Genomic DNA, 27,477 nt, shown 5'->3' with positions numbered 1-27,477 from the left:
TGTATTTAAGGGATTAATTGCAAACTTTGCTTATCCATTGAATAATATTAGCTGTAAGTTATAATTTATACATAATTATGAAGCAATTTATTTACTTGTGACATGTACTTTTTGTGTTTTAAAAAAGGATTAGGAAGTTCAGCCACGAATGCTCAGAATATACAAATGCTTTTGGAAAAACTCAAAGGAATTCCCCAGTTAGAAGGCCAGAAGGACATGATAACATGGATACTCCAGGTAAACCTGGAAAATAACTGGTTATATCTTGGTTTAATTATTTAAGAATCCTCTACTTGCGCCCTACCCTGTTTGGCTCAGTGGATAGAGTGTCGTCCTGTGGACTGAAAGGTCCCAGTTTCGAGTCCAGTCAAGGGCACATGCCCAGGTTTTGAGCTCCGTCCCCAGTAGGGGGTGTTCAGGAGGCAGCTCATCAGTGATTCTCTCTCATCATTAATGTTTCTATCTCTCTCCCTCTCCCTTTCCCTCTGAAATCAATAAAAAATATATTTTTTAAGAAAAGAAGAATCCTCTGCTTGCCTCTAAAATTAAACCACTATATTCTTGTGAAGTCATTTACTTCTGTTTTGTTTTTTGTTTTGTTTTTTTAATATATTTTATTGATTTTTTTACAGAAAGGAAGGGAGAGGGATAGAGAGTTAGAAACATCGATGAGAGAGAAACATCGATCAGCTGCCTCCTGCACACCTCCTACTGGGGATGTGCCCACAATCAAGGTACATGCCCTTGACTGGAATCGAACCTGGGACCTTTCATTCCGCAGGCCGGCACTCTATCCACTGAGCCAAACCGGTCAGGGCTACTTCTGTTTTTTTTATGCTTACTCCTATGTTTTCATGTTAGTAACTCTATTTTCTCTATGTTTTAGTGGAGTTTAAAAAAAATAAAATGTATTCATGTGTGTTATTCAGTTAACGTATTGAATCCAACTATGTGCTGTACTCATTGCTAGACTCTGAACAAGACAGATAAGGTGCTTGCTATCATAGAGCTTATGTACCAACTGAGATGCAGACAATAAATAAGAAAATACCAAGATAATTCAGATGAATAGGGGGTAACTTTAAATGGGTAATCAGAAAAGGTCTGTTTTGGGAGATGACATTAGAACTGAATGGCTTGAAACCAGTCATAAGAATCTGAGGGAGCACTCTAGAAAGAGGGAACAGCAAAACTAAAGCTCTAAGGTGACCAGAAAGAAGGCCAGGATGACTGGAGTACAATGAGAAGAGGGAGAGAGAGATGGGCAACAAGGTCAGAGGGGCAGCCAGCAGCCAGGCCATTATAGGAACTTACAGGTCAGGGCAGTGATGGCGAACCTTTTGAGCTTGGCGTGTCAGCATTTTGAAAAACCCTAACTTAACTCTGGTGCTGTGTCACATACAGAAATTTTTTGATATTTACAACCATAGTAAAACAAAGACTTATATTTTTGATATTTATTTTATATATTTAAATGCCATTTAACAAAGAAAAATCAACCCAAAAAATGAGTTCATGTGTCACCTCTGACACACGTGTCATAGGTTCGCCAACACTGGGTCAGGGTAAAGTGATGGATTTTACTTTTGAGTACAGTGGGAAACCATTGAAGGATTTTAAGTGACAATATATTATCTATATTTTTACAAGATCACTCTGCTGTGGGATAAATGGATTATAAGGGACAATTATAAAATCAGGGAAACTATTAAAAGATTATTGCAGTAAACCTGGTAGAAGTAAGTATGACTTAGACTAGGATGCAAATGCCAAGAAGCTAAACTGATTAAGGTGTAATTTGATGGTAGAATCTATTGTACTTGCTGATAGATTTGATGGAAGGGGAAATTAAGGAGTCAAAGATGACTTCTGGATTTGGAGCTTGAACTATTGGGTAGATGGCTGTGCCTTTGGGAAGGAGTGTATAAGGGGTTATGGATAAAGGCCAGGAATATTTCTTTAACGGAAAACCTTCCATATGGAAACATGAAACCAAGATTATGGGATTTCCCCTCACTGTATTTATTAAAATATTCTGATGTTATCAGCTAGATAATTGTTTTATAATTAGAATATAGAATGATTTTTTTCCCCCACATTCATATCAAATGGAGATCTTTGTACTGATTTGTACTTCAAGAAGTCTGCCCTTTTTATTATGTAACTAGAGGCCTGGTGCACGAATTTATTGCACTGGGGGGAGGGGGGTCCCCTCAGCCCGGCTTGTGCCCTCTCGCATTCCGGGGCTCTCGCTCCCTACTGCCCATCTTCAGTGGAGGTGGGAGAGGCTACTGCCACCGCCGCTGCGCTCGCCAGCTGTGAGCCTGGCTTCTGGCTGACCAGAGCTCCTGCATTGAGCATCTGCCCCCTGGTAGTTACTGCTTGTCATAGCGACCGTTTGGTCCATTTGCATATTAGGGTTTTATTATATAGGATCAGACACTCCTTAAGCAAGCTTAATGTAATTGGATATGTAACTGTAAGATAAAGATGTTATTATTAAGATTTTTCTTGAAGTAGATTTCATGAATATTTTGTATTTGAGTTAAATTTACCAACATAATAATTTAAAATACAAAATCAAAACAGAAACAAGAGAAGTAGTTAACTATTCTAACTTTATTAAGAAAGTAAACTGAACTGTGATTTAGTCCAACATTTATATTCTACAGATAAGATGTTATAAATTGAAGATTAATTCCTGAAAATTTAGTTTTGGTTGAAATACCCAAGTTCATTGTCAAAATATACAAAAAGCATAAGTGTTTGCTCTTATAAACATTGGGTATTTTATCCAAATGCGTAATGTAAAGTTGTGTTGTAAGTTTCTTGTGGGAGATTTTTCCACATGAGATTGAGGCTCCTTCAAAATATCAGTAAATTTATACCTTCGTATTGTTGGAACCTGATATTTGGTATGAGGAATAAGATAGCTGTTGTGGAAACACCTCTGAAGATAAATGATTAAGTGAAAATGAAAAGTAGGAAACAGCAACCTAGTATATAACAGGATTACCTCTTATGAGAAGACTAGAGGCCTAGTGCATGAAAATTCATGCACCTGAGGGCGGGGGTCCCTCAGGCCGGCCTGCTCCCTCTCACAGTTCGGGAGCCCTCGGTGGGAGGCAACCTGGCGATCAGGGGAAGGTGACGGGCAGCCGCCATCTGAGGCTTCCCTGCACCTCAGGCTGGCCCTGGGCGGCTGGGGACTGGGGGACTCAGGAGGCAGGCGCGCGGAGTGGCCGGACCCACCTAGGGGCGGGCCCAGCTGTGTTGCAACCTGCCGCCCTGGCGGGCCTGATGGGACCGTGTGCCTCCATCTTTGAGGGTGTGACAGTCAATTAGCATATTCCCTCTTTATTAGATAGGCTATGTAAATATAACGAATTAAATTCTTTATTTTCCCTGGCAAAAGCAGAGGTATGGTAACACCTGCAGATCGAATCAGTTTATTTTGATTCCTGGAACCTCCTCTTTAGCTCCATTGCTAATCAAATAGGGGAGGTGTTTGTCACAGTTAGGAGTCACTGTGTGTGTGTGTGTGTGTGTGTGTGTGTGTGTGGTTTAAGTCAAAGAAATTTGGACACTTGATGACAAAATCAGATTAGTGAATTTTTCTGTTCCTGATCAGTGCAACCAAATCTTTTAACATTTTATTTGTTTTTCAGATGTTTGACACAGTGAAGCGATTAAGAGAAAAATCTTGTTTAATAGTAGCAACTGCATCAGGATCAGAATCTATTAGGAACGATGAGGTAATAACATTATAATAATGGTGACATTCATCTCTGTCTTTGAACTTTGCTGGTATAAAGGAGCTGCTTCTTTCTGTTAGAAGGAACCTATTGTAAAGTACATGAGATGTCCATTTTCTATTGTTCATTAAGCTGCTTCTTTTTTTAAATCCTTATCCAAGGAGTGAGGATATTTTATTCCTTTGATTTTTAAAGAAAGTGGAAGGGATGGGGGATGCCGAGAGAGAGAGAGAGAGAGAGAGAGAGAAGCGTCGACATGAGAGAGACACATCAATTGGTTGCCTTCCACATACACACCGACCGAGGGCAGAATCGATTCTGCAACCCAGGTATGTGCCCTTGACTGGGAATCAAACCTGTGACCATCCGGTGTGCAAGCCAACATACTAACCATCGAGCCATGCTGGCCAGGACTCATTAAGCTTTTGTATTGCAGGCATTAGTGGTACTTGACATGTAGTTATCCAATATAATACAAAGTCAGAGGAAATAGATGTGTAGTGGAGCTCTGTTGGAAATACTTCATTAATTTAAAAACTTTTAATATCTGATATTGGGATATGTCTTACAATCAGTAGCTTCTTATAATTTAATCAGCCGCATTCTTAGTGGAACATAGACAATGGTACATTTTAGATTCAATGAAATAGTAATATTTAGATTATGAATTTTCTTAATATAATGAATCAGGTTTTGATTATTTTAATCTTAAAATTAGAATATTATTTGTATTTATTAAATATCCTTTATAAAAGGAAAACACTGGGCTTAAGTTAGAATACATAATAAAAAATGCCAGTACAAAAGATGGCAGCGTAAGCAAATGCCTGTACTTGCTGCCTCCCACAACCACATCAAAATTACAACTAAAATATAGAACAACCATCATCCAGAACCACCAGAAAGCTGGCTGAATGGAAGTACTACAACTAGAGAAGTAAAGAATAAAGTACACTGAGACTGGTAGGAGGTGCACAGGCGCAGAAGGGGTAGGTCCAGCACCCACGTGTGCCGCCTTTTTAATTGGGAGAGAAATTGCTTCTGCGAAGGCCGCCCTAAGGAGCAAGGGGTCCCAGCCCTACACCAGACACCCAGCCCAGGGTCCCAGAGCTGGGAAAACAAGTCCCTGCGCACTGTAAAAACCAGTGCAGCTTGCGGCTGAGTGACACAGGCTGCTGGAGACCCAGCTGCTCCTCTTAAAAGGCCGGCACCAGAAACTGAATTTACAAAGCGGGAGCTTCCTCTGAGTTCCAGTGCCGGGTGAGGCTCTGGAGACCCAGACACATACAGGGAGAAACTGCACTGTCTGGCATCAGGGCAGGAACTCGGGGGCAGCTTTCTTCCAGACGGAGGTGCTTGCGTCAGTCATTATTCTCATGCAGGGACCTCCGTGGTTACAGGGCTGACTGGCAGCCATTTCTGTTTGCTCCACCTGGTGATTCCCTTAGGCCCCGCCCACCCAACTTACAACCCCACCCAAGCTGTGCAGCGGCTTTTGCATATGAATGGCCTGCCTTTTCTCAGGCTAAAAACCTGTCAAACAAGCTGCAGCTGGGTCAGGGAGCTCAAACCTATCACCAGCCTGCCTTGCTTCACAGCTGGGCCTTGTCTGGGCACTTATAAACCTGATACAAGGAGGAGGAATCTGCAGATCTCTCTGTAGCTCCTGCTGGATGGCCCCAGGCAGTGGCTGACTTTGCATCTCCCTGGAGACCCAAGAGCCAGTGTACTCAGTGGTCAGAGTGAGATTATACCAGATTACAACTCTTCACATCCATAAACGACACACTCAAGGGGCAGACTCAGTGAGCACCAAAGTCCCACTGAAGCAAATCCTGCTCCATAAGGATGTCTCCTGCACAGCAGCTCTCCCACTCTAGTCACAGCTGGTCCCCACAGCTAATTGGCCTGGGGGTCAATTCCTCCCAGTGATGCCAACAGCAATCAAGGCTCAACTACAGCAAGGGGTGCACCTAGAGCAGTGGTCGGCAAACTGCGGCCCCTTGAGTGTGGCTCTTCCACAAACTACCATGTGTGGACGTGCACGTACAGTGTGATTGAAACTTCGTGGCCACACTCAAGGGGCCAAAGAGCCACATGTGGCTCACAAGTCGCAGTTTGCTGACCATTGACCTACAGTGTCCACCTCAAGTGATTGGGGAGCTGAGCCACTGGGCCCTATAGGACACCTACTATACAAGGCCACTCCATCAACTCAAGGAGACTTAGCAGCTATCCAATACATAGAAACAAACACAGGGAAGCAGCCAAAATGTGGAGACAAACGTCACAAATGAAAGAAATGGAAGAAAGCAAACTACTGGATATAGAGTTCAAAACCACAGTTAGAAGGTTACTCAAGAATCTTCTAGAAATCTCCAAGGTACTTAGACTTTCAAGGATCTTAGTGAGAATGCCAAAAAAAATGGGAAAGGACCAGTCAGAAATTAAGTATACACTGACTAAAATAAAGAATAATATACAGGGATTCAACAGTAGACTAAAGGATCCTGAGAATCAAATCAATGATTTGAAATATGAGGATGCAAAAAACACCCGACCAGAAGAGCAAAAAGAAAAAATCCAAAAATATGAAGATAGTGTAAGGAGCCTCTGGGACAACTTCAAGTGTACCAACATCTGAATTATGGGGGTGCTAGAAAAAGAGAGAGAGCAAGATATTGAAAAGCTACCTGAAGAAATAATGACAGAAAACTTCCCCTACCTGGTGAAAGAAATAGACTTACAAGTCCAGGAAGTGCAGAGAACCCCAAACAAGAGGAACCCAAAGGGGACCACACCAAGATCTTGGCAAAAGACAAAGAGAGAATCTTAAAAGCAGCAAGAGAAATGTAGTTAGTTTCCTACAAGGGAGTGCCCATAGGAATGTCAGCCGATTTCTCAACAGAAATTATGCAGGCCAGAAGGGAGTGGCAAGAAATATTCAAAGTGATGAATACCAAGAACCGACAGCCAAGATTATTCTACCCAGCAGAGCTATCATTTAGGATTGAAGGTCAGATAAAGAGCTTCACAGACAAGAAAAAGCTAAAGGAGTTCATCACCACCAAACCAGTATTATATGAAATGCTGAAGGTTATTCTTTAAGAAAAGGAAGAAGAAGAAAAAGATAAAATATATGACCAACATAATGGCCACAAATACCTATCTATCAACAATTGAATCTAAAAATCAAACGAATAAAAAATCTGATGAACAAAATAAACAGGTGAATGGAATAGAACCAGGGGCATGGAAATGCAACAGACTGACGGTTCTCAGAGGGAAGGGTGTATGCGGGAGTGGGGAGGAGGGTCTGGGGGGGGGGGGGGTCTGGGAAGAGATTAGACAAAGATCTTATATGTATGTATGCATTACCTATGGACACAGACAGTAGGGTGGCAAGGGCCTGGGGTGGGGTGAGAACTGGGTGGAGGGGAGCTATGGGGGAATAAAGAGGGGCATCCATAATAATCTCAACAATAAAGATTAATTTTTTAAAAATGCCAGTACATCTCAATAATATTGTTCAAGATCTTAGTCTTAACATCAGGTCTAAGAGTAACTGTTGAACATCATCAGATTGCCTTAAATTGGTTAAATGTCAGTGGTTCAATGATTAACAAATGATTTCAAAATTTTGTTTCATTTAATATTTTTCTTGATGTACCTGCATTGAGTATAAAAGACAGTTTATTAGGTATTTAAAGTATTTGGCCTTTATATTAAATTATTATTTTTTTTTAATATATTTTATTGATCTTTTACAGAGAGGAAGGGAGAGAGATAGAGAGTCAGAAACATCGATGAGCGAGAAACATCGATCAGCCGCCTCCCGCACACCCCCCACTGGGGATGTGCCCGCAACCCAGGCACACGCCCCTGACCGGAATCGAACCTGGGACCTTCCAGTCCGCAGGCCGACGCTCTATCCACTGAGCCAAACCGGTTTTGGCTATATTAAATTATTAAAGTAACCAAAGAAGCAGTTAGTTGCATGATATGATGGGAAAGTATGCTAATTTTGAGACTTAAGTTTGAATCTAGGCTTAAGGGGTGGGGTAATCAATTTTATCAGACTGTTAGTCTAGGAAATTTTGCCTGGCTGAACAGTATATGCAAATTATAACACTAGCTTTTACCTAATTTTTGTGATTTCATCATACCCAGATTACTCATGATAAAGAAAAAGCTGAACGGAAAAGAAAAGCTGAAGCTGCTAGGCTGCACCGCCAGAAGATCATGGCTCAAATGTCTGCCTTACAGAAAACCTTCATTGAAACTCACAAACTCATGTATGATAGTACATCAGAAATGTCTGGAAAAGAGGACTCCATTATGGAGGAAGAGAGGTAAAACAAAGCAAAACTAAAAATTAACAAATCCGTTTTTGGAAGAAAAGTACATATTCACTCCAATAACGTTTTTTCAAATATATTTTATAGTAAGAAATTACACTATTTTTAAAGACAAAAAGATAGGAAGATGTGAACAGAAGTAATAGAAATTGACTCCTGTTGTCTTATATACATGGGCTTTTTTAGATACACATTTACATATCAGTTCATATATTCCACATCATTTTTATTATCTATACTAATAAAAGGGCAATATGCTAATTAGACCAGACGTCTTCTGGACGTCCTCCCTGACAAAACCAGGCCCGGGCGCTTGTGGCTGTGGCTGGCCCAGGTGAGCCGTCTACAGCCCCAGGCACCTGCAGCTGGCCAGGCAAAGCCACCCACAGTCCGGACACCTGTGGCCCAGCCCAGGCAAAGCCAGCCCAGGTCCCAGGTGCCTGCAGCTGGCCAGAGGGAGGGAAGCCCAGGTCCCAGGTGCCTGCGGCCAGCCAGAGGAGGGAAGCCTGGGTCCTTGGTGCGGTCTCCAAGTCAGAGGCGGTTAGGGGTGATCAGGCCAGCAGTGGAGCAGTTAGGGGTGATCAGGCAGGCAGGCAGAAATGGTTAGGGGCAATCAGGCAGGTAGGCAGGCGAGCAATTAGGAGCCAACGGTCCTGGATTACGAGAGGGATGTCCTCCAAGGAATCCCAGATTGGAGAGGGTGCAGGCTGGGTTGAGGCACCCCCTCTCCCCAGCCATGCATAAATTTCATGCACCAGGCATCTAGTCTATGTATATAAAAGCCTAAGTGACTGAATGATTGGTCAACTGATCGCTATGATGCACACTGACCACCAGGGCGCAGACACTCAATACAGGAGCTGCACCCTGGTGGTCAGTGCGCTCCCACAGCCAGCCTCCTGTGGCCGGCCAACTTCCTGCAGTGCTTCCCCCCAGCTGGCCAACCTCTCATGGTCCCGTCCCCTGGCCAGCTGGCCCCGATTGGGACTGGGTGAGACGGCCCCAATCAGCCCCGATCGCCGGCCAGGCTGAGGGACTACACCCGTGCACAAATTCATGCACCGGGCCTCTAGTTTCTAATAATGATTGCAATTATTATAGATTGAAAAAGTCCTTCACCAAAAGGTGGTTTATATATATATATTTTTTTAAAGAGATAGGAGACAACGCATATAGTTGTCATGGATAGCACATTGGAATGGGAATATGTAAGTCTGATTTTCTGAGTCCTGACTATGGTATGCTCTTGGGAAAAAGAGCATTATCATCAATTAGCCTTTTGAGAGCCATGGTTTGTGGGCTGTATATATAGATACAATCAGAAAAGGGAGGAGGCAAAATAATGGTAGTTCGAAAAGCATTCCAATTTAAAATATTGTAAATACTTCCTATCCTTATTTTTAAAAACAAGCTTTCACAACTCTTTAAAATAATTTGTCTTGTGGATACTTTTGGGAAATTGTTTTGCAGTAACAGTAGAAACATTATACTCCACATAATGTGTCTGTAATCCTGAAGCTGAGCATGCTAGCAAACTACAAACAATGATGACTGTATATTTTAAAGATTTTTTTAAAAAATGATATGAAGGTAAGCTATCTTGGCTGACGGTGGTAATTACACTAGAAATTAATACAAAACTTTAAAACAATAAGCAGAAAGTCCCAACTCTCTAGTTTTACATATTAACAATGTACTATTTAGAAAGTAATGGAAAAGAATACTGTATATTTATCAAAACAAGGAAATGTATTCAGGGTTAATTAATGGCTTTAATGCTTTCATTATTTCTTTTTATTGCCTGATTGATTGCACAAAGATTATGTATGTGCTCTCATTAAAAACAACTCAAATTAATAAGTCCCCTTTGACCATTCTCTATATTCCTGATTTTTCTTCACAGATAACCATTGCTATACATAATTTTTGTTCTAGACCTCTTCTTTTGTTTTCAACCATTTATTAACAGGTGTACATAAGGAAATAATGGGTCTTGTGTTTTTTAGTGGCTTATTTTTATTTTAGCATACCTTTTGTTTTCTAACTTGCTTTTTCCCTTCACTGTTTTATAATTTTTTTCATGTCAATATATATAGATGTATAGAGTCTACATCATTCTTTAAGACTGCTGCATAGTTTTCAATACTGTGAACATATATACAATATTTACTTTGGACATTTAAGATTTCCCCTTACTTCCAAACTTTTTCTTATTGTAAACAACGTGTGTGTGCAGAACATTTTTTATGTGCCCCCTTTTGCAGTTGTACAAGTACTTCTCAAGGGTGGAATCTAATAAGTGAAAGGGCTAAGTCATAATTATTTAAAATTTTAATAGATACTGCCATGTTTCCCTCCAAAGTAGTGTTACCAATTTCTACTCCCAACAGTATATGAGAGTGTCTATTTTCCTCATTCTCACCAATACTTAATATATCGGTACTTGAAAATGTTGGATATAATCAAAATTGGTGTCAGACAAAATTTTCCTGATTACTAGTTAATACCAGGTTGGATATCTTTTCATATGATAGTTCACTAGCCTGCTACATTTTGTCTTCCAGGAATTGGCTGTTATTATCCTTTGCCCATCTATTGAGTGCGTTGCTTTTGTCTTACTGATTTATAGAAGTCCTTTAAAATTATGGATACTAAACTTGTTGCATGTTTTTCATATTCCTGTTTCTTTAACATTAATTATGAAGTTTAGCCATAGAGAATTTTTCAATGTTGATAAAACAGATTTATTAGTCTTTTTGAGTTTTAACATTTTATATTATGTTTAAGAAGTCTTTTCCTATCCCAGAGTCACAAATATAGTATTACATTTTTAAAACAAAAACAATTACATAGTTATGTTAATTCACTTTCCTCTAAAAATCAAATAATAGAGTTAAAGCTGAAGTTCTATTTGAGGACTTACCCAAACCCTGGACCCCTTTCTGCCCTTTTTCAGAGATATAAATTTTATATAGACCTTGTTATAGTTTTTTACTGTGCTATTACACAACGAATATATGCAGCCATAGGAATCATATAGTGTCATTCAGCCTTTTGTTTTATTTGCATAGTATATGGCATTATGTACATATTCTGCAACTTTGCACATGATAGTATGTTTTGGAAATTTATATATGTTGTTAGACTGTTTATCAGTCTTGGCATTTGGGCAGCCATTCTTTTTCCTGCTCCATGAATTGCAGGCCATTTAGCATCTCTGGTCCCTCATACACTAAACACTAGTGGTGTGCCCTAGTCCTTATGATAACCAAAAACTAAACCTTACCCACATATTGCTGGATGCCTTCTAAGAGGTGGTGCCACACCTAGCTGAGACCCACCTTTTAAAAACTGCATAGTATTCTGTATTATGTAATTCCATTTACATTGATAATGAACATTTAAATTATTCCCCATTTATTGAATGATCTATGACATTTTAGAGAGTTTCTTGTACAGATAGAAAGGTAGCATTGCAGAGTAGTTCAGAGCATGGCCTAGGAAGTCAGACCACTTGGGTTAAATCCTGGCTCTGCTATTTCCTAGTGATACGTCATTAGGTAAGTCTCTTAATATCTTTGGCCTCAGTTTCTTCATCTGAAAAATGGAGGTAACAATAGTACCTACCTCAGAGGGTTGTTGGAAGGATTAAATGGGTTAACATAATGTAAAGAATTTGAAAGTGTGCCTCACATCACAATTAGTGCTTAATAAATATTTACTATTATTATTATTACATTATTAGAGGCCCAATGCACAAAATTCGGGCAAGGGCCTTGGCCCTGGACCCTGTCTACCACCTCTGCAGCTGGGGGCCTCTGCTGCGGCCCCTGCCTGCTGTGGCTTTGTCCAGAAGGACAGTCTAATTAGCATATTACCCTTTTATTATTATAGATTATTGCACACATTGACCCTAAGAATTGGTAAATCATTTAAAGTGTAACATTTTTAATAGCTACCAAAACAGAATAGAAACTTAAATTACTAATAAGAGGAAATGGATAAAACTATTAAAGCACATATAGTAAGAGTACTGTGCAGCCGTTTAAAAATAAAGTTTCTAAAAACATTTTAATGACATAAAATATTGAAATATAAGTGAATAAAAGCAGTATGCAAATGTATATATGTAATATGATCTTAATTATGTAAAAATGTTCTAAATAGAAAGACTGGAAAGAAATACACAAGTAATTATTTCTAGGTTGTGAGAGTATAATGCATCTTACTTTCTTCTTTATACTTTTCTAGATTTTCTAAATTTTCCTAATAAGTATGTTTTACTTTTATAATCAGAGTAAAAACAGATACCTAACTTCTTGGTACATTCTACTTTGTGATCTGCTCTTTTTGCACTTAGCAATACAAAATGTACTTTATAATAAGCAAATTCACTAATAAAAGCCAGAAATATCAGGGGGTGGGGGGATTTTAAGCTAATATTACTAAATATAATTTTTATTTTGTCTTTATTAAAGTTCTTGCCCTATGATTACTTAAAATCTACCAAGATATAATACAAGTGACCAAAACATGTATCCTCATTTCTGGTCGTTTCTCTTGGTAGCACCCCACCAGTCAGTGACTACTCTAGAATTGCTTTGGGTCCTAAACGAGGTCCATCTATTACTGAAAAGGAGGTGCTGACATGCATCCTCTGCCAAGAAGAACAAGAGGTGAAAATAGAAAATAATGCCATGGTATTATCGGCCTGTGTCCAGAAATCCACCGCCTTAACCCAGCACAGGGGGAAACCCATAGAATTCTCAGGGGGTATGTATTGTTTAATAAATATACTTTTGAGCATTTCTTTTCATATTATATAATTAGAAAAACTACTATCTGGAAGAACTTTGGGAGCAAGATTGTATTTAGCCTTATTTGGTCAAATCACAGTTTACCTATATGTAAAATGGACTCTTGGGTCTTTACGTGCCATACTGGCTTTGTTTTATTTTTTAATTTTAATTCTTGTTAGCTCTCTCTCTCTCTCTCTCTCTCTCTCTCTCTCTCTCTCTCTGCTCCCCTCCCCATTTCTCATTGCTCTTATCATTTGAAAGTAGGATGCAAGTATCATGATTTTTCATCCCTAAATTTTTCCACATGCATTTTCTAAAACTAAGGACAATTCGTTATGTACTACCATACCATTATAACTTTAAGAAAATTAATAACATTTCAGGAATATTACCTAATACAAAATCAATACTTGAATTTCCCCAACTACCCTTAAAACATCTTTTATTAACTAGACATTTTCATTTAGGATCCAGACATGTTTTATGTGTTCCTCTAGTTGTGTCTCTTTTAGTCTATTTTAATCTAGAATAGTCACTTGCCTTTTTTCTTTCCTTGATAATAACTTTTTTTGAAGAATGCAAGACAGTAGTCTCATACAGTGTCTTACATTGTGGATATGTCTGATTGTTGCCTCATCATCAGGTTCCTGGTAAGCATTTTCTTGGCAAGAAATTAATTAGCCAATGCATTGCACTTATATCACAACAGGAGATAGCTTTATTTTTAAAATACCCTATTGATTTTAACATTTACTGAATACTTACCATATGCCAGGCACAGAATAAGTGCTTCCTGTGTATTTAATCACTTAATCCATATAATAGCCCTATGAATTAGGTACCAACATGGGCTCCATTTTATAGACGAAGGAACTGAGGCACAGAGAAGTAAATTGCCCAAGGCCATGACTTATAAGTACGTAATGAAACCAAATTTTGAATCCTGTAGTGTGTGCTTTTATCCAGTGGATTATAATGCCCCTAAATATCCCTTAAAATTACCCAGTCAGATTACAAAAGTAAATTGCTTGAGTCATAGATAATAACTTCAACAACCAAGATAATGCAACTTAAACCTAATGTTCAAAATAAAAATATAAACCAAGAATAGAACTAGTCATTAATCCATACTAATTTTAGAATCATTTTTATATTTTCCTCTTTTTAATTACTATTGAGAATACAGATTCTGCTATCATGATAGAGTGACACTTTTCTTGCACATACCTTAGAAAGTTTATGATTAGAATTTTAGATGTGATAACCTCTTCCCCCTACCCCCATTTTTATGACTGTGGGAGAGATGGATATAATACCTGTCATTTTTGTCTTCCTATACCAGAATCCCTGGACCCACTTTTCATGGATCCAGACTTGGCATATGGAACTTATACAGGAAGCTGTGGTCATGTAATGCATGCGGTGTGCTGGCAGAAGTAAGTTGTCTTTCTGACATATTCTTGAAAGAAACTAGGAATATTGAAGTTCACTAAAGGCCACAAAACATATTTTCTCATGTCTTCTTTCCTTCCTTCCTTGTTTGAATAATTGAAGTGGTTTTAATTACTAATTTTGTTTGTATGATACTCATTACATTACCACCCTTAGAAATTGGTGTGTAAAGTTACAAACTTAAATTTCACTTAATTCATCATTCCTTTGCACTTGTTCTTTTTTTATTAATATATCTTTAAAATTGATTTCAGAGAGGAAGGGAGAGGGAGTGAGAGATAGAAACATCGATGAGAGAGAATTATTGATCAGCTGCCTCCTGCATGCTCCCTCCTGGGGATAGAGCCTGCTACCCAGGCATGTGCCCTGACCAGGAATCAAACAGTGACCTCCTGATTCATAGGTCGACACTCAACCACTGACCCACACCAGCCGGGCTGCACTTGCTCTTCACAAACTAATTAGTTGCTCAATATTTGTGTAAAAGAAACAGTAACCTTTATAAAAATTTCATTCCCCTCAAAACAGAGTGAAACATACTTTTTAAAAAATATATATTTTTATTGATTTCAAAGAGAAAGGGAGAGGGAGAGAGAGATAGAAACATCAATGTTGAGAGAGAATCATTGATTGGCTGCCTCCTGCACGCCCCCTACTGGGGATCAAGCCCAAAACGTGGACATGTGCCCTGGACCAGTATCCAACCCAGGACCCTTCAGTCCGCAGGCCGCCGCTCTATCCATGGAGCCAAACAGGCTAGGGCTGAAACATACTTTTGAGATAGAATAGGACAAGAAATTCTAGTTCTATCTCTGAAAGAGATAACAATTCAGAAATGTAATTACTGGGAAATCTTTTGTATAGGCTTTACTCTTTTGGCATTGTATTAAATGCATAATTTTCCTAATTAGCCGATGTCTACTTCAGTTGGTCATTGGAAACTGAAGAAAATAGTGTCTACATTCTATCTCCATGTTGTTGAGGCAGGAGATAAGTTATGATTAAGCAAAATTCTTTAAAAATCTTTTTCTACCCTGCTGAATCCTTCAGTTTTACCCCAATAGAATGGGCATCCTATTTCTTCTATAATTGTAATTGTGTGTTTTTGCATGTGGATTTTATACGTGTACATTGAGACCAAAATTTCAGATTTTTCTCACTTGGATTAGAACAAGGATACATGAGAATGGATCTATGTCTTGGAATTTTGCAGATATTTTGAAGCTGTGCAGCTGAGCTTTCAGCAGCGTATTCATGTTGACCTTTTTGACTTGGAAAGTGGAGAATACCTTTGCCCCCTCTGCAAGTCTCTGTGCAATACTGTGATCCCCATTATTCCTTTGCAACCTCGAGCAATAAGCAGGTATATTTTAATTTATGTTTTGGTTAATTTTATAAAAAGATGTCTTTAATTTTTTCATTATGCATATTTTGGTTAGATTACTAGTTTCTTTTTTGGTATTTAAAGTAATATTTTTTAAAATATATTTTATTGATTTTTTACAGAGAGGAAGGGAGAGGGATAGAGAGTCAGAAACATCAATGAGAGAGAAACATCGATCAGCTGCCTCCTGCACACCCCCTACTGGGGATGTGCCCGCAACCCAGGTACATGCCCTTGCCCGGAATCGAACCTGGAACCCTTGAGTCTGCAGGCCGACGCTCTATCCACTGAGCCAAACCGGCCAGGGCTAAAGTAATATTTTTTAATTTCATAACATGCTACTTGAAAATATGATTAAAAATAGCTCCAATTCTTGGAATCTAAAATAATTGGAATATTCATTTACTCAGATCTATGGGTTTTTTTGTTTTGTTTTTTGTTTTTTTTCAAATCTATGTTTTATGTAAATCTTCCAACTGAATTGGTACTTCCAGATAGTAGCAATAGAATTTTATTTTATTTTTTTTTTTAAATATATTTTATTGATTTTTTACAGAGAGGAAGGGAGAGAGATAGAGAGTTAGAAACATCAATGAGAGAGAAACATCGATCAGCTGCCTCCTGCACACCCCCTGGGGATGTGCCCGCAACCCAGGCACATGCCCTTGACCGGAATCGGACCTGGGACCTTTCAGTCTGCAGGCCGACGCTCTATCCACTGAGCCAAACCGGTTTCGGCAAGAATTTTAATCTCTATCAGCATTCACAGAAGGAGAAAAGATGCAAAGATTTGTTTTTTTCTTTTTCTTTTTTTTTTTTTTATATATTTTATTGATTTTTTACAGAGAGGAAGGGAGAGAGAGATAGAGAGTTAGAAACATCGATGAGAGAGAAACATCGATCAGCTGCCTCCTGCACATCCCCCACTGGGGATATGCCCACAACCCAGGCACATGCCCTTGACCGGAATCGAACCCGGGACCCCTCAGTCCGCAAGCCGACGCTCTATCCACTGAGCCAAACCGGTTTCGGCAAGATTTGTTTTTTTCATATAGTTCTTTGCCACCGTTAGATTTGCTATTTGGAGTTTGGTTTTTTTCATATAGTTCTTTGCCACCGTTAGATTTGCTATTTGGAGTTTGGTTCCTCTAAATGTCTTTGTAGTATTAATTTTAATTCTGTTTTTTGGCAGATCCAAATGTTAGCAGTTTAGAGACATGGGCAAAATGTTAACTATACAAGTAAATAAAAAATACCTGATTCATCTTGTATCTTTGGTTAGTTTTTGAACATTTAGACTAAGTTTATATTCTGACTGTCTGTAACTGCAGTTTAACAGCAAATTAATTAGTTTTTAATGAAAACTAGAACACTCACTTGTGTATTTCTTTTTCTCACTGTTCTACTTGATGATAATAATACTATTTATTGTAACTATTTTAGTTTCTTTAAAAACTTATTGAATTTGTAATGATAACATAAAAGAAAATGGTTTTGTTAATAAAATACTTTTAACATTTTTCCACAACAAAAGAATTAAAAGGTTATAGATTTACAAGTAGGGTCGATAAGTAGCTATTTCTCTACTATTCCATTCATTAGAAAATCTAATTTGGAAATTGTCGTCTACTCAACACGTGGGAATATAGAATGTCATCTTTTTGGAAAATGGTGGCATCAGAACGATTTATCTGTCTTTCTTCCAGTAATTGATATGTTCTAGATCAGCCGTGGGCAAACTACGGCCCGCGGGCCGGATCCGGCCCGTTTGAAATGAATAAAACTAAAAAAAAAAAGACCGTACCCTTTTATGTAATGATGTTTACTTTGAATTTATATTAGTTCACACAAACACTCCATCCATGCTTTTGTTCCGGCCCTCCGGTCCAGTTTAAGAATGCATTGTGGCCCTCGAGTCAAAAAGTTTGCCCACCCCTGTTCTAGACACTCTACTAGGTTATTTTGTTAAATAGTCTAATGACGTAGGTAGTATTATTTCCATTTAAAGATACGGAATGTGTGTTTTTTTTCAACAAGACTGTGAATAGTTTTTATTTATCCCAAGAAAGACCCAGGATTTGAACCCAGACCTGACTCCAAAGCCATACCTAACTACACAGGTGAAAACAAAGATAAAATAAATCATAATAAAATATAGTGATTTTCCAACTTCTTGTTAGCCTTTTTTACATAATGGCTTCCCAAATAAGGATTCTTAAACATAGGAATTATTCTCTGCAGCCGTAGTTCTCAACCTTACTAATGCCGTGACCCTTTAATACAGTTCCTCATGTTGTGGTGACCCCAATTTCATTGTTACAAATTGAACATAATTAAAGCATAGTGATTAGTCACAAAAACAATATGTAATTATATATGTGTTTTCCGATGGTCTTAGGCGACCCCTGTGAAAGGGCCGTTCAGCCCCCAGGTTGAGAACCGCTGCTCTACAGGAACATTCAGCACCTTCTTTAAGAATACGGTGCTTCAGGGCAATTCTTTCTCAAGTTAAGCTGATCCTTACAACTGGTTCTCTGAATCCTGTGACTTTTTTTAAGCTATAGTAACAGTTTTGTTACTTAGGATCTGAAATACATAATTATATAAACATTTTTATTAGACAATAGAACTTACCTATGTAATTGTTTGCCACTTTTATTTTTAGAAAATCAACATCAGTATAATCTAAGATTATTAAAGTTAAGAGCACATAAAAACTATCAAAACTAATAATAAACTAGTATTTTTTTAAAAAATGGTCATAATCAGTCATAGTACACTGAGAACTAAAAGAATTCTTAGATCAAGTTTGTACCTAGATATGTGAATTTGGGCACAGTTTATTATATATTTTAACTTCACTGTCATTTAATTAGCAAATTCCTATTTTAAAGTCCTTTTTGATAACACTGTGGTCCCCCTTGCTTGTTAATAATAGTTTGGATCAAGTCCCTGCCTGTATGGAATTGACATTACAGAGAGGAAAGACCAACAGTAAACATAAATACGAAGTGTTATGCAAGAAATACTGTAAAAAAAACCAAAGCATCAGAGTAAAGGACTAGAGACATACCAATGCATGAGACTAATTGTAGACAGAGTTGTCAGGGAGCTTCTCTCAGAGACTTGAATGAAGGGAAAAGAGAATGCCACACACAGGCATTATCAAGAGCCAGGGCCCTATCTCCTCGTATCAGTCAAGATTCAATGAGGGAAGCTGAACCACTATTGTGGGAGGCATTGGGGAAGTGAAGGTCTAAAGGGGGAATTGGAAGATAAGAGGTGTCCACCCACTAGTCCCTCTGAGGAGGTAGTCGTGTCCAATTGTAGAAATAGGATTGTGAGTAGGTTGCTGGTGGAAAAATCTGTGGTGAGCTCTTGCCTAAGAAGGTTCACATTCAAGCATCTAATGAAGATACATCAGTGAGATGAGACATTCCAAAAAGAGCAGAGAGGTAGAGTGAAGGAGAGGTGTGCAGCTACAGACAACTGGAACCTACTGACACCTTTATGTCTGCCCATAACTGCATCTAACCATGATGACTGTCAGAGAGTAATGGCTGCTGCTTTATTTCTGCCTTCCAAATCTCATTCAAATTCCTGTTCTGTCAAAATCAAGCCCAGAATCATACAGGGAAGAGGATTCTGAGGAACCCAGGCCTAGCGTAACCAGGTTTTCATAGTACAAACCACCATTTTCCAAATGCAATTATTAAGAGCTCATAACTACCAATCAGAAAGGATATATGCACCCCTATGTTCATAGTAGCACAATTTACAATAGCTAAGATTTGGAAACAGCCTAACTGCCCATCAGTAGATGAGTGGATTTAAAAAACTGTGGTACATCTATACAATGGAATACTACACTGCTGTAAAAAAAGAAGGAACTCTTACCATTTGCAACAGCATGGATGGATCTGGAGAGCATTGTGCTAAGCAAAATAAGCCAGGCGGAGAAAAATAAATATCACATGATCTCAGTCATTTGTGGAATATAATAAACAACATAAACTGATGAACAAAAGTAGAGCCAGAGTCTTAGAATCATCAAGCAGACCATCCAACCTCAGAGGGAAGTTGGGGGCATGAGGGAGGGTAAGAGATCAACCAAAGGACTTGTATGCATGCATATGAGCATAACCAATGGACACAGACAATAGGGGGGTGAGAGCATGTTCTGGGGGCTGGGAAAGGCTGGGGAGAGGTCAATGTGGGAAAAAGGAGACATGTAATACTTTAAAAAAAAAAAAGAATTAAAAAAAAAGTTCATAACTAATGGGGATGTTGTGAAAAATAAATGAGACGTAATCCATGTAAAGAAGAAAAAAAAGAGCTAGGGCCCTGAGGTAGGAACACAGTCAGCATGTTCAAGGCACAGCAAGAAGGCAGCATGGTTGGAATGGAGCAAGTGAAAAGCCAGATCAAAAAAGGGCTATGAATGAGCTAAGATTACATTTTATGTGTGATGGGAAACCATTGGAGTGTTTTGAACAGGGGAGTGATCTGATCTGATTTACATTTTTAAAAGAACCCTCTGGTTCTGCTGTATGATGCATACACATATAATAATGAAACACCCTTGCGGAAGCAGGAACTAGTTTATTGAACTAGTTCAGATATGACTTGGATTAGGTTAATAATGGAGGTAGAAAGAGGTGATCAATTTATGATATATTTAGAAGGCAAAACCTGTGAGACTAGCTGATAAATTAGAATGTGGAGTGTGAGGGAATCAGAGAAATCAGTGGAACACCTAGTTTTTTATTTGAGCAACAAGGATGGTGATTCCAGCCCTGGCTGTTGTGGCTCTGGTTAGAGTGTTGGCCCATGCACCGAGTGGTTGCAGGTTTGATTCCCAGTCAAGGGCACATATCTGGGCTGCAGGTTGCTCCCAGGTAGGGGAGCATGCAGGGGGCAACTAGCCGGTATGAGATCTCAGATATTTCTCTCCTTCCCTCCCTCCTTTTCTCTTTGAAAAAGCAGTGTGAAAAATATATTTCTGGTGAGGATTATCAAAACAGACAAACAAAAAAGAATGGTGATTCGATGGGAATATGGGTGGAATCTTATTCCTTGTACTTTTAAAATTCCCCTCCCTCCCAAAACTATTTTTTAGGCACATGTGCCTTATCACATAGGCAGTTAATCTGGAGGAATTTGACTTTTCTTCTTTTTAAAAAAATATTTTTATTTATTTTAGAGAGTGAGGAAGGGAGAGGGAAAGAGAGAAACATTGATGTGATAGAGAAACATCAATTGGTTGTCCTGTATGTTCCCCAAACAGGAGTGGAACCCGCAACTGGGTGGGTGTGTGCCCTGACTAGGAATCGAATCTGTGACCCTTCAGTGGACAGGATGATGCTCCAACCAACTGAGCCACACCAGTCAGGGCAGAATTTGACTTCTTCATATAGCCATTTATCAAGGGAAGAACTCCACAAATTCAGCTTTTCAGCTTGACTTTGTGCCAATGGCTTTAATAAGTTTTCAATATCTCTTTTCAGTGAGAATGCAGAAGCTCTTGCTCAGCTTTTGACCCTGGCACGATGGATACCAACTGTTCTGGCAAGAATATCAGGTTATAATATAAAACATGCTAAAGGTTTGCTTGAAATTATCTTTTACTTAGCTATGTGGGATTTAAGTATCAGAATCTATAAATTTTCTAAGAAAAATGTACTTATTGCTCTTAAGATATAGTTTAAAAGTCTATATTTGTTAAGTATCAGAAAATAGAGGTTTTTAAAGCCCTAAGTTTAGTTTTAAACACTTTACTTGATTTAATAATTTTTTTTATACTGGGAAGCAGGATAGACAGTGATTAATCTGGAGTCACACTGCTTGGGTTTGAATCTTATATCCATCATTTACTGTTCATATGATCGTGGACAAGTTACTTACCCTCGACTTTCTAATTTATAAAGTGGGAATAATAATATTACCTATCTCATTGATTAAAGTGTTGAGTTATCCTATGGAAAGTAGAGCTATAAATACTATATGTGTTAGCCATTACTATTACTAGTATTATTAATGTTATCATTAATAGTAATTACAAAAACAACATTTTAAAACTGTTCTCTCATATATATATATATTTACAGTTGGAGATAAGACTACCTAAAGACTGAGAAATAAACAATTCAGACAGATTAAGGAGAAAAATCAAAATTTGAAGAGTGATTAATATAGGCATTGAGTTTCCTGGGTTTCCCCCCCTCCCCCTCCTTTATTTTCTAGCTTTGACCCCAAATCACAGAACTTTGTAACAGACATGACCAGCAACAAATTCAAGAGAGGTGCTCTCTGGCTATAGCACCAGGCAAAGAAACCCCTGGAGAGTATAAAGGAAATTCCTTTTGTGGTTCCCCCTACCTCTTCTGACCCTCTCCTGAGGCTAGCCCCTGTCATAGAGCTGCACTGCCATGTAGATGCCTAAATTCATAAGAGAAAGCCAATCCCTCCAGCCAGAGGAATTAGAAAAAGGAGACCTCTGTATTCCAAAGAATGCAGAGTGAATCCTCAATTATTTTTTTCTCTTTATCTCACAGTTTTACCCCAAAAGGTTGCTGATAGCACAGGGGACTAAAACTGAGAGAAACTTATCATTTTGACCAAAGAACTGGGGAAAAGGATCCCTTGGAGCTAGAGGTTAAGGGGGAAATTCCAGAGAGGAAGCACTATAGAAGGGCAATCTATTTTTTAGATCAACACAAGTCCTGGGCTCCCTTCCAAGCTGTACATTGTGCAGAACAGGGCCCAAGAAGCCTAGCAACAGCTTTGAGATCGAAGCTACATTAAATCACCATTCAAGCCCCAGACTAATCCCTGAGTCGTTTGTATCCTGGCACACCCAAACAGTATGACAAAGGTGCTGAAAACTAACACTGGAACCAACCACATACAATGCAACAGAACTTGTTAAACCTAATTGGGTTAATTACCCACCAAAACAAAGTAAATTTTTCTAGAGAATTTTAACAGGAGCCATAACTGTACAATGTAATACTCAAGATACAATCCAAAATTACTCAATATACAAAGAACCTGACATCATTCAACAATCAAATGCCAATCCTTAGATGTTTTAATATTGAAATTTTCAGGCAAAAAGTTTAAAGCAGCCATATAATCATGAAACATAGGTAAAGGTGAACATTCTTGAAATGAATGGAAAGATAGGAGTTGTCAGCAGAAAAAAACTAAAACTAAAAAAATCTAAATGGAAATAATAGAATTGAAAAAAAAACCACACTATACTAATAAAAGGTCAATATGCTAACTAACCAGGAGACCTTCTGGACAAAGCCATGGTGGCGGGGCCCAGGCAGAGGCGGTTAGGGGCAGTCAGGCCAGGAGGGGAGGGCAGTTGGGCATGAGCAGGCCGGCAGGGTTGGGGGGTAGTTGGGGGTTAGCAGGCTGGCAAGGGGTGCAGTTGGGGGCAAGCAGGGGGGCAGTTGGGGGCAAGAAGGCCAGTGGAAGCGAGCAGGCCATCAGGCAGAGTGGTTAAGGGCGATCAGGCAGGCAGGCAGGTGAGCAGTTAGGAGCCAGCGACCCCGGATAGCGAAAGGGATGTCCGACTGCCGGTTTAGGCCCGATCCCTATGGGTCCCAGATTGGAGAGGGTGCAGGCCAGGCTGAGGGACACCCCCCAACAATGCATGAATTTTGTGCACCAGGCCACTAGTCTATAATAATAAAAGTATAATATAAAAAAAGCTAATAATAATAAAATAATAAAAGCTAATTAGACCAGACAACCTTCTGGATGAAGCCAGGGCTGCAAAGGAAGCCCGGGTGCCAGGTGCCTCCTGGCAGCCAGAGGGAAGCCTGGGTCCCGGGTGCCAAAGGGAAGCCCAGGTCCCAGGCGCTGGAGGGAAGCCCAGGTCCCAGGTGCCAGAGGGAAGGCAGTGCTGGCAGCTGTGGAAGGAAGACCTACTCTTGCAGGAATTCTGTGCATCGGGCCTCTAGTGTCCTATACAATAAATGGCCACAGGCCATAAGCGTCATGACCAAACAACTGCTCAACCAGTCGTCATGAGGTGGCATTGACCACCTCTCCGACCCTCCCCCCGGCCTGCGAGTGGTGGAGGGTTGGGACTGGCAAGCTGGCTGAACGGCTGACCTCTTGGTCCCTGCCCCTGGCCCGCAGGCTCTGATGGATCAGTGATGGTGAACGGGGGAATCGGGGTGGGTGGTGGGAGAACCGGGCTGGCTGTCATGCCATTGGGATCACCAGCTCATCCCTGGCTGCTCAGGAGCTCAGGCCTGCAGAAAATCAGGCGCCAGCGACTTCACCTCCATGCATGTGCACCAGGCCGGCTGCTGATGGAAAGTGCTGCCCTTTTGGGGCCACTTTCACCAGGGCAGATAGGTCGCGGCGAGCCCCGCAGCTTCCATCAGTCCTCAAGCAAGCCCCAGCGGTGGCGGCGGCACCCACGTGAGTGGCCCCAAGAGGGTAGCAAGTTCCATCAGCAGCGGGCTGGGCGCACATGCATGGAGGTGAAGTCTCCAGCGCCTGCTTTCTCACAGGCCTGAGCCCCCCGAGCAGCTGGGGATGAGCTGGTGACCCCAACGGCCTGACAACCCGGCGGTGGAGGCAGTGTTCAGCCTGGGGACTGGCGAATGGGCAGAAGATATCCCTGATCGCAGGAGGCTAGGCCTAGGGACCCTACCTGCACAATTTCATGCGCTGGACCTCTACTGAAATAATGATTAACTAGATGGGCTCAGTAGTAAAATGGAGACTGAGAGATAAGAGTCAGTAAATTTGAAATTAGATCAGTGGAAATTATCCTATCTGTAGAATAGACAGAAAAAGCAATGAAATAAAAAGAGATAGCCTTAGGACATAATGGAATCATTTTTTATTCAATGTTTGTTTCATTAAAGTCCCAAAAAGAAAAAGGATGGTACAGAAAAATTTTTTTTGAAGAAATAATGGCTAGAAACTTACCAAATTTGGTGAAAGACTTTAAATTGACAGATTTAAGAAGTACAGTGAACCTCGGACAGATAAACTTAAAGATAAACACACTCAGATCACATGCAAACTGCTAAAAAACAAAGATGAGGGGGGGAAATATTGAAAGCAACCAGGGAAAAAAACCAAAAAACAACTTATTCCAGATAGGGGAACAACAGTTCTGATTTGATGAGGAAATGAGACCACAGAGAGATTTAATATTCACTCAAGGTCTTTGTAACAGTCAGTGGCAGTGCTAGGATTCAAACCCAGGCAGTTTGGTTACAAATCCTTTGCTCTTATTCACTAATATATGCTGCTTTACTAATAGAATACTATGCATTTATTAAAAATGAAAAGATAAGGTGGAAAGTTATTGATGTGGAAAGACATTTCTGATCTATTAGTGAAAAAACAAGATACAGAACAGTACTATAGCTATTGTCCTTTTTTAAAAAGCATCGAGCCCTAGTGGGCGCAGTCCCCTCTCAGGGCACATACAAGAATCAACCAATTAATGCATAATAAATAGAACAACAGATCTCTCAATCTCTCTCTCTTTTTCTCTCTCTCAAATCAATTTTTAAAAAAATCTAATGTGTAACAGTTATAGGGAGTACAGAAGACTATCGCACAAAGTTATCTGAATGGAGAAACTTTGAAAGATTTGTTATTTATTAGCTTTTTCAAAGTTTTTGAAAATGATCATATATAACTTTAAAAAGCTACAAAAGTGTATGTCAGACTAAACTCTCATGATTTTTCTTTTTTTTTCCTTTTAATTTATAAGGAGAAAACCCAACAATTCCAGTATTATTTGATCAAGGGATGGGTGATTCCACTTTTGAGTTCCATTCTATCCTGAGTTATGGAATTCAGTCTTCGTAAGTATCTAAGTAATTAAGAGAAATTTGTAGATAGTTGTGAAAATTAGAGTAGAGAACAATTCTTCCTTGCTTCTGTATTTTATTTCCTTCCTGTTTTATTTGTAAAATTGTTTCTTTATCCCATTTTTATCTTTTTTCTTTCTCCCTAGAGTTTTATTTGTATTAATAAAATTAAGTGGTTTGAAATACTAGAGTAATATATATTAGGGTGAACTATGTCTATAATTAACTATTTTTGTCCAACAGTAATGCCATTTATATTTAGTCCAACCTACAAGAAGAGCAGAATTTAAGAGACTTCAGTTAAAGTCAAATCTAATTTGCTCTGTGACTTCTGAAAAGCTTCAGGTCACCTCCCCCTCCCCCAATTCATTTTTCTTGTTTATAAAATTGAGACAATGAGCTCCTAACTCACCTCATAAGATTATTGGAAATATATTTATGTGAAGACACTTTGAAAAATATAATGTATCCAAATCAGGAATTATATAAAGAATATTATCTGAGGTACTTTTTTCTACTTATGATTCTTATTTATATTATGGATCCCACTGCTACTGAAAATGCGTGTTACTTGTTACAAATGGAAGTTCAGGATACCAGAAATTATCGCTCCATGTACATGGTATTATCAACACCCCCCCACACAGTCTTTCAACACAAAAGTACTTCTAGGTCCATTTTCCAGACACTAAAACTTATGTTTGATCTCTTTCCTCTTAATTTTATTTCTTTTCTGTTCAATCCCTTAATTTGTGCCTGGGCCCTTTTCTGCTGTGATCATTTACTGCATCTTTCATAGGAAGTAAAGCTATTTTGTAAGATTTTTCTACTTACAGGAGACACAGTTCTGTTTTTTCCATTTTTTCTTACTGAATACATTTTCTACAGAGGCTCTAATCTCTAACTTGACAAAGGGCAACTTATTTTGTCAAAAGGAGTTAAATTGTTTGTTGCTTCAATACCTAATTAGACTTCTCAGTAGTTAGCTCCTGTGACTAAATCATTATGTAAGTTTTTTCTATTTTGTTTTTAGGATAAAATACTCTAATAGCATCAAGGAAATGGTCATTCTCTTTGCCACAACAGTGTATAGAATTGGACTGAAAGTGCCTCCTGATGAAACGGATCCTCGAGTCCCCATGATGACCTGGAGCACATGTGCTTTCACTCTCCAGGCCATAGGTAAAGCCTATAAAAGAACTGGTTTGGGTGTTTTATCTTATATAATAAAACCCTAATATGCAAATCGACCAAACAGCAGAAGGACCGGTCACTATGACATGCACTGACCACCAGGGGGCAGACACTCAACTCAGAAGCTGCCCCCTGGTGGTCAGTGCACTCCCACAGGGGGAGCGCACTCAGCCAGAAGCCAGGTTCATGGCTTGTGAGCATAGCGGTGGTGGTGGGAGCCTCTCCAGCCTCCACTGCAGGCAGGCAGTAAGGAGCGAGGGGTCCCAGATTGTGAGAGCCCTGGACTGTGAGAGGGATGTCTGACTGCCAGCTTAGGATTGACCCTGGGGGTGAGAGGGGGGTCAGGCATAAGCCAGCAGGCGGACATCCCCCAAGGGGTCCCGGGCTGCAAGAAGGTGCAGGCTAGGTTGAGAGACCCCTCTCCCCGCCACCCCGCCCCCCCGCAGTGCAATAAATTTGTGCATCGGGCCTCTAGTAAAAATAGAATTAATATTGACCAACTAAAAATTATTCCTTTTTATCCCTGATAGCCCTAAATAGTTTAACTTGTTTGAAGACTATTTCAGTACATTAATGTGGCCTGATGCCATTTAGTCTGGGAATTTTTGTATTGATCTCTTTTTTAACTATAATAATGGTAATAGGAAATAGAAGCAAAAAATATTTGAGCCTGGCCGG

At 39.4% G+C, this 27,477-nt stretch overlaps 1 protein-coding gene across 6 annotated transcripts in view; it reads left to right on the top strand.

Moving 5' to 3' along the window:
• UBR1 (ubiquitin protein ligase E3 component n-recognin 1) overlaps window positions 1–27,477 on the top strand; it is a 143,504-nt gene that overhangs the window by 78,515 nt on the left and 37,512 nt on the right. For 5 of the 6 annotated variants that reach the window (XR_004966038.1, XM_036299002.1, XM_036299011.1 and 2 more), the window contains 9 exons: window positions 128–237; window positions 3,669–3,755; window positions 7,926–8,107; window positions 12,681–12,886; window positions 14,255–14,348; window positions 15,578–15,727; window positions 21,256–21,353; window positions 25,506–25,599; window positions 26,639–26,787. Coding sequence is in view for 5 of the 6 variants with exons in the window: in XM_036299002.1 (XP_036154895.1) it covers window positions 128–237; window positions 3,669–3,755; window positions 7,926–8,107; window positions 12,681–12,886; window positions 14,255–14,348; window positions 15,578–15,727; window positions 21,256–21,353; window positions 25,506–25,599; window positions 26,639–26,787 (1,170 nt within the window). In the remaining variant the exon portion in view is untranslated. The remainder of the gene's footprint in view (window positions 1–127; window positions 238–3,668; window positions 3,756–7,925; window positions 8,108–12,680; window positions 12,887–14,254; window positions 14,349–15,577; window positions 15,728–21,255; window positions 21,354–25,505; window positions 25,600–26,638; window positions 26,788–27,477) is intronic. The other variant, XM_036299006.1, reaches the window with a different exon arrangement.

This window comes from Myotis myotis, unplaced genomic scaffold, assembly GCF_014108235.1.
Source record: "Myotis myotis isolate mMyoMyo1 unplaced genomic scaffold, mMyoMyo1.p scaffold_m19_p_1, whole genome shotgun sequence".
In the NCBI taxonomy this organism is placed as follows: domain Eukaryota; kingdom Metazoa; phylum Chordata; class Mammalia; order Chiroptera; family Vespertilionidae; genus Myotis; species Myotis myotis.
Note: the sequence above shows the minus strand (reverse complement) of the source record. Positions and strands in the feature narration are given on the sequence as shown.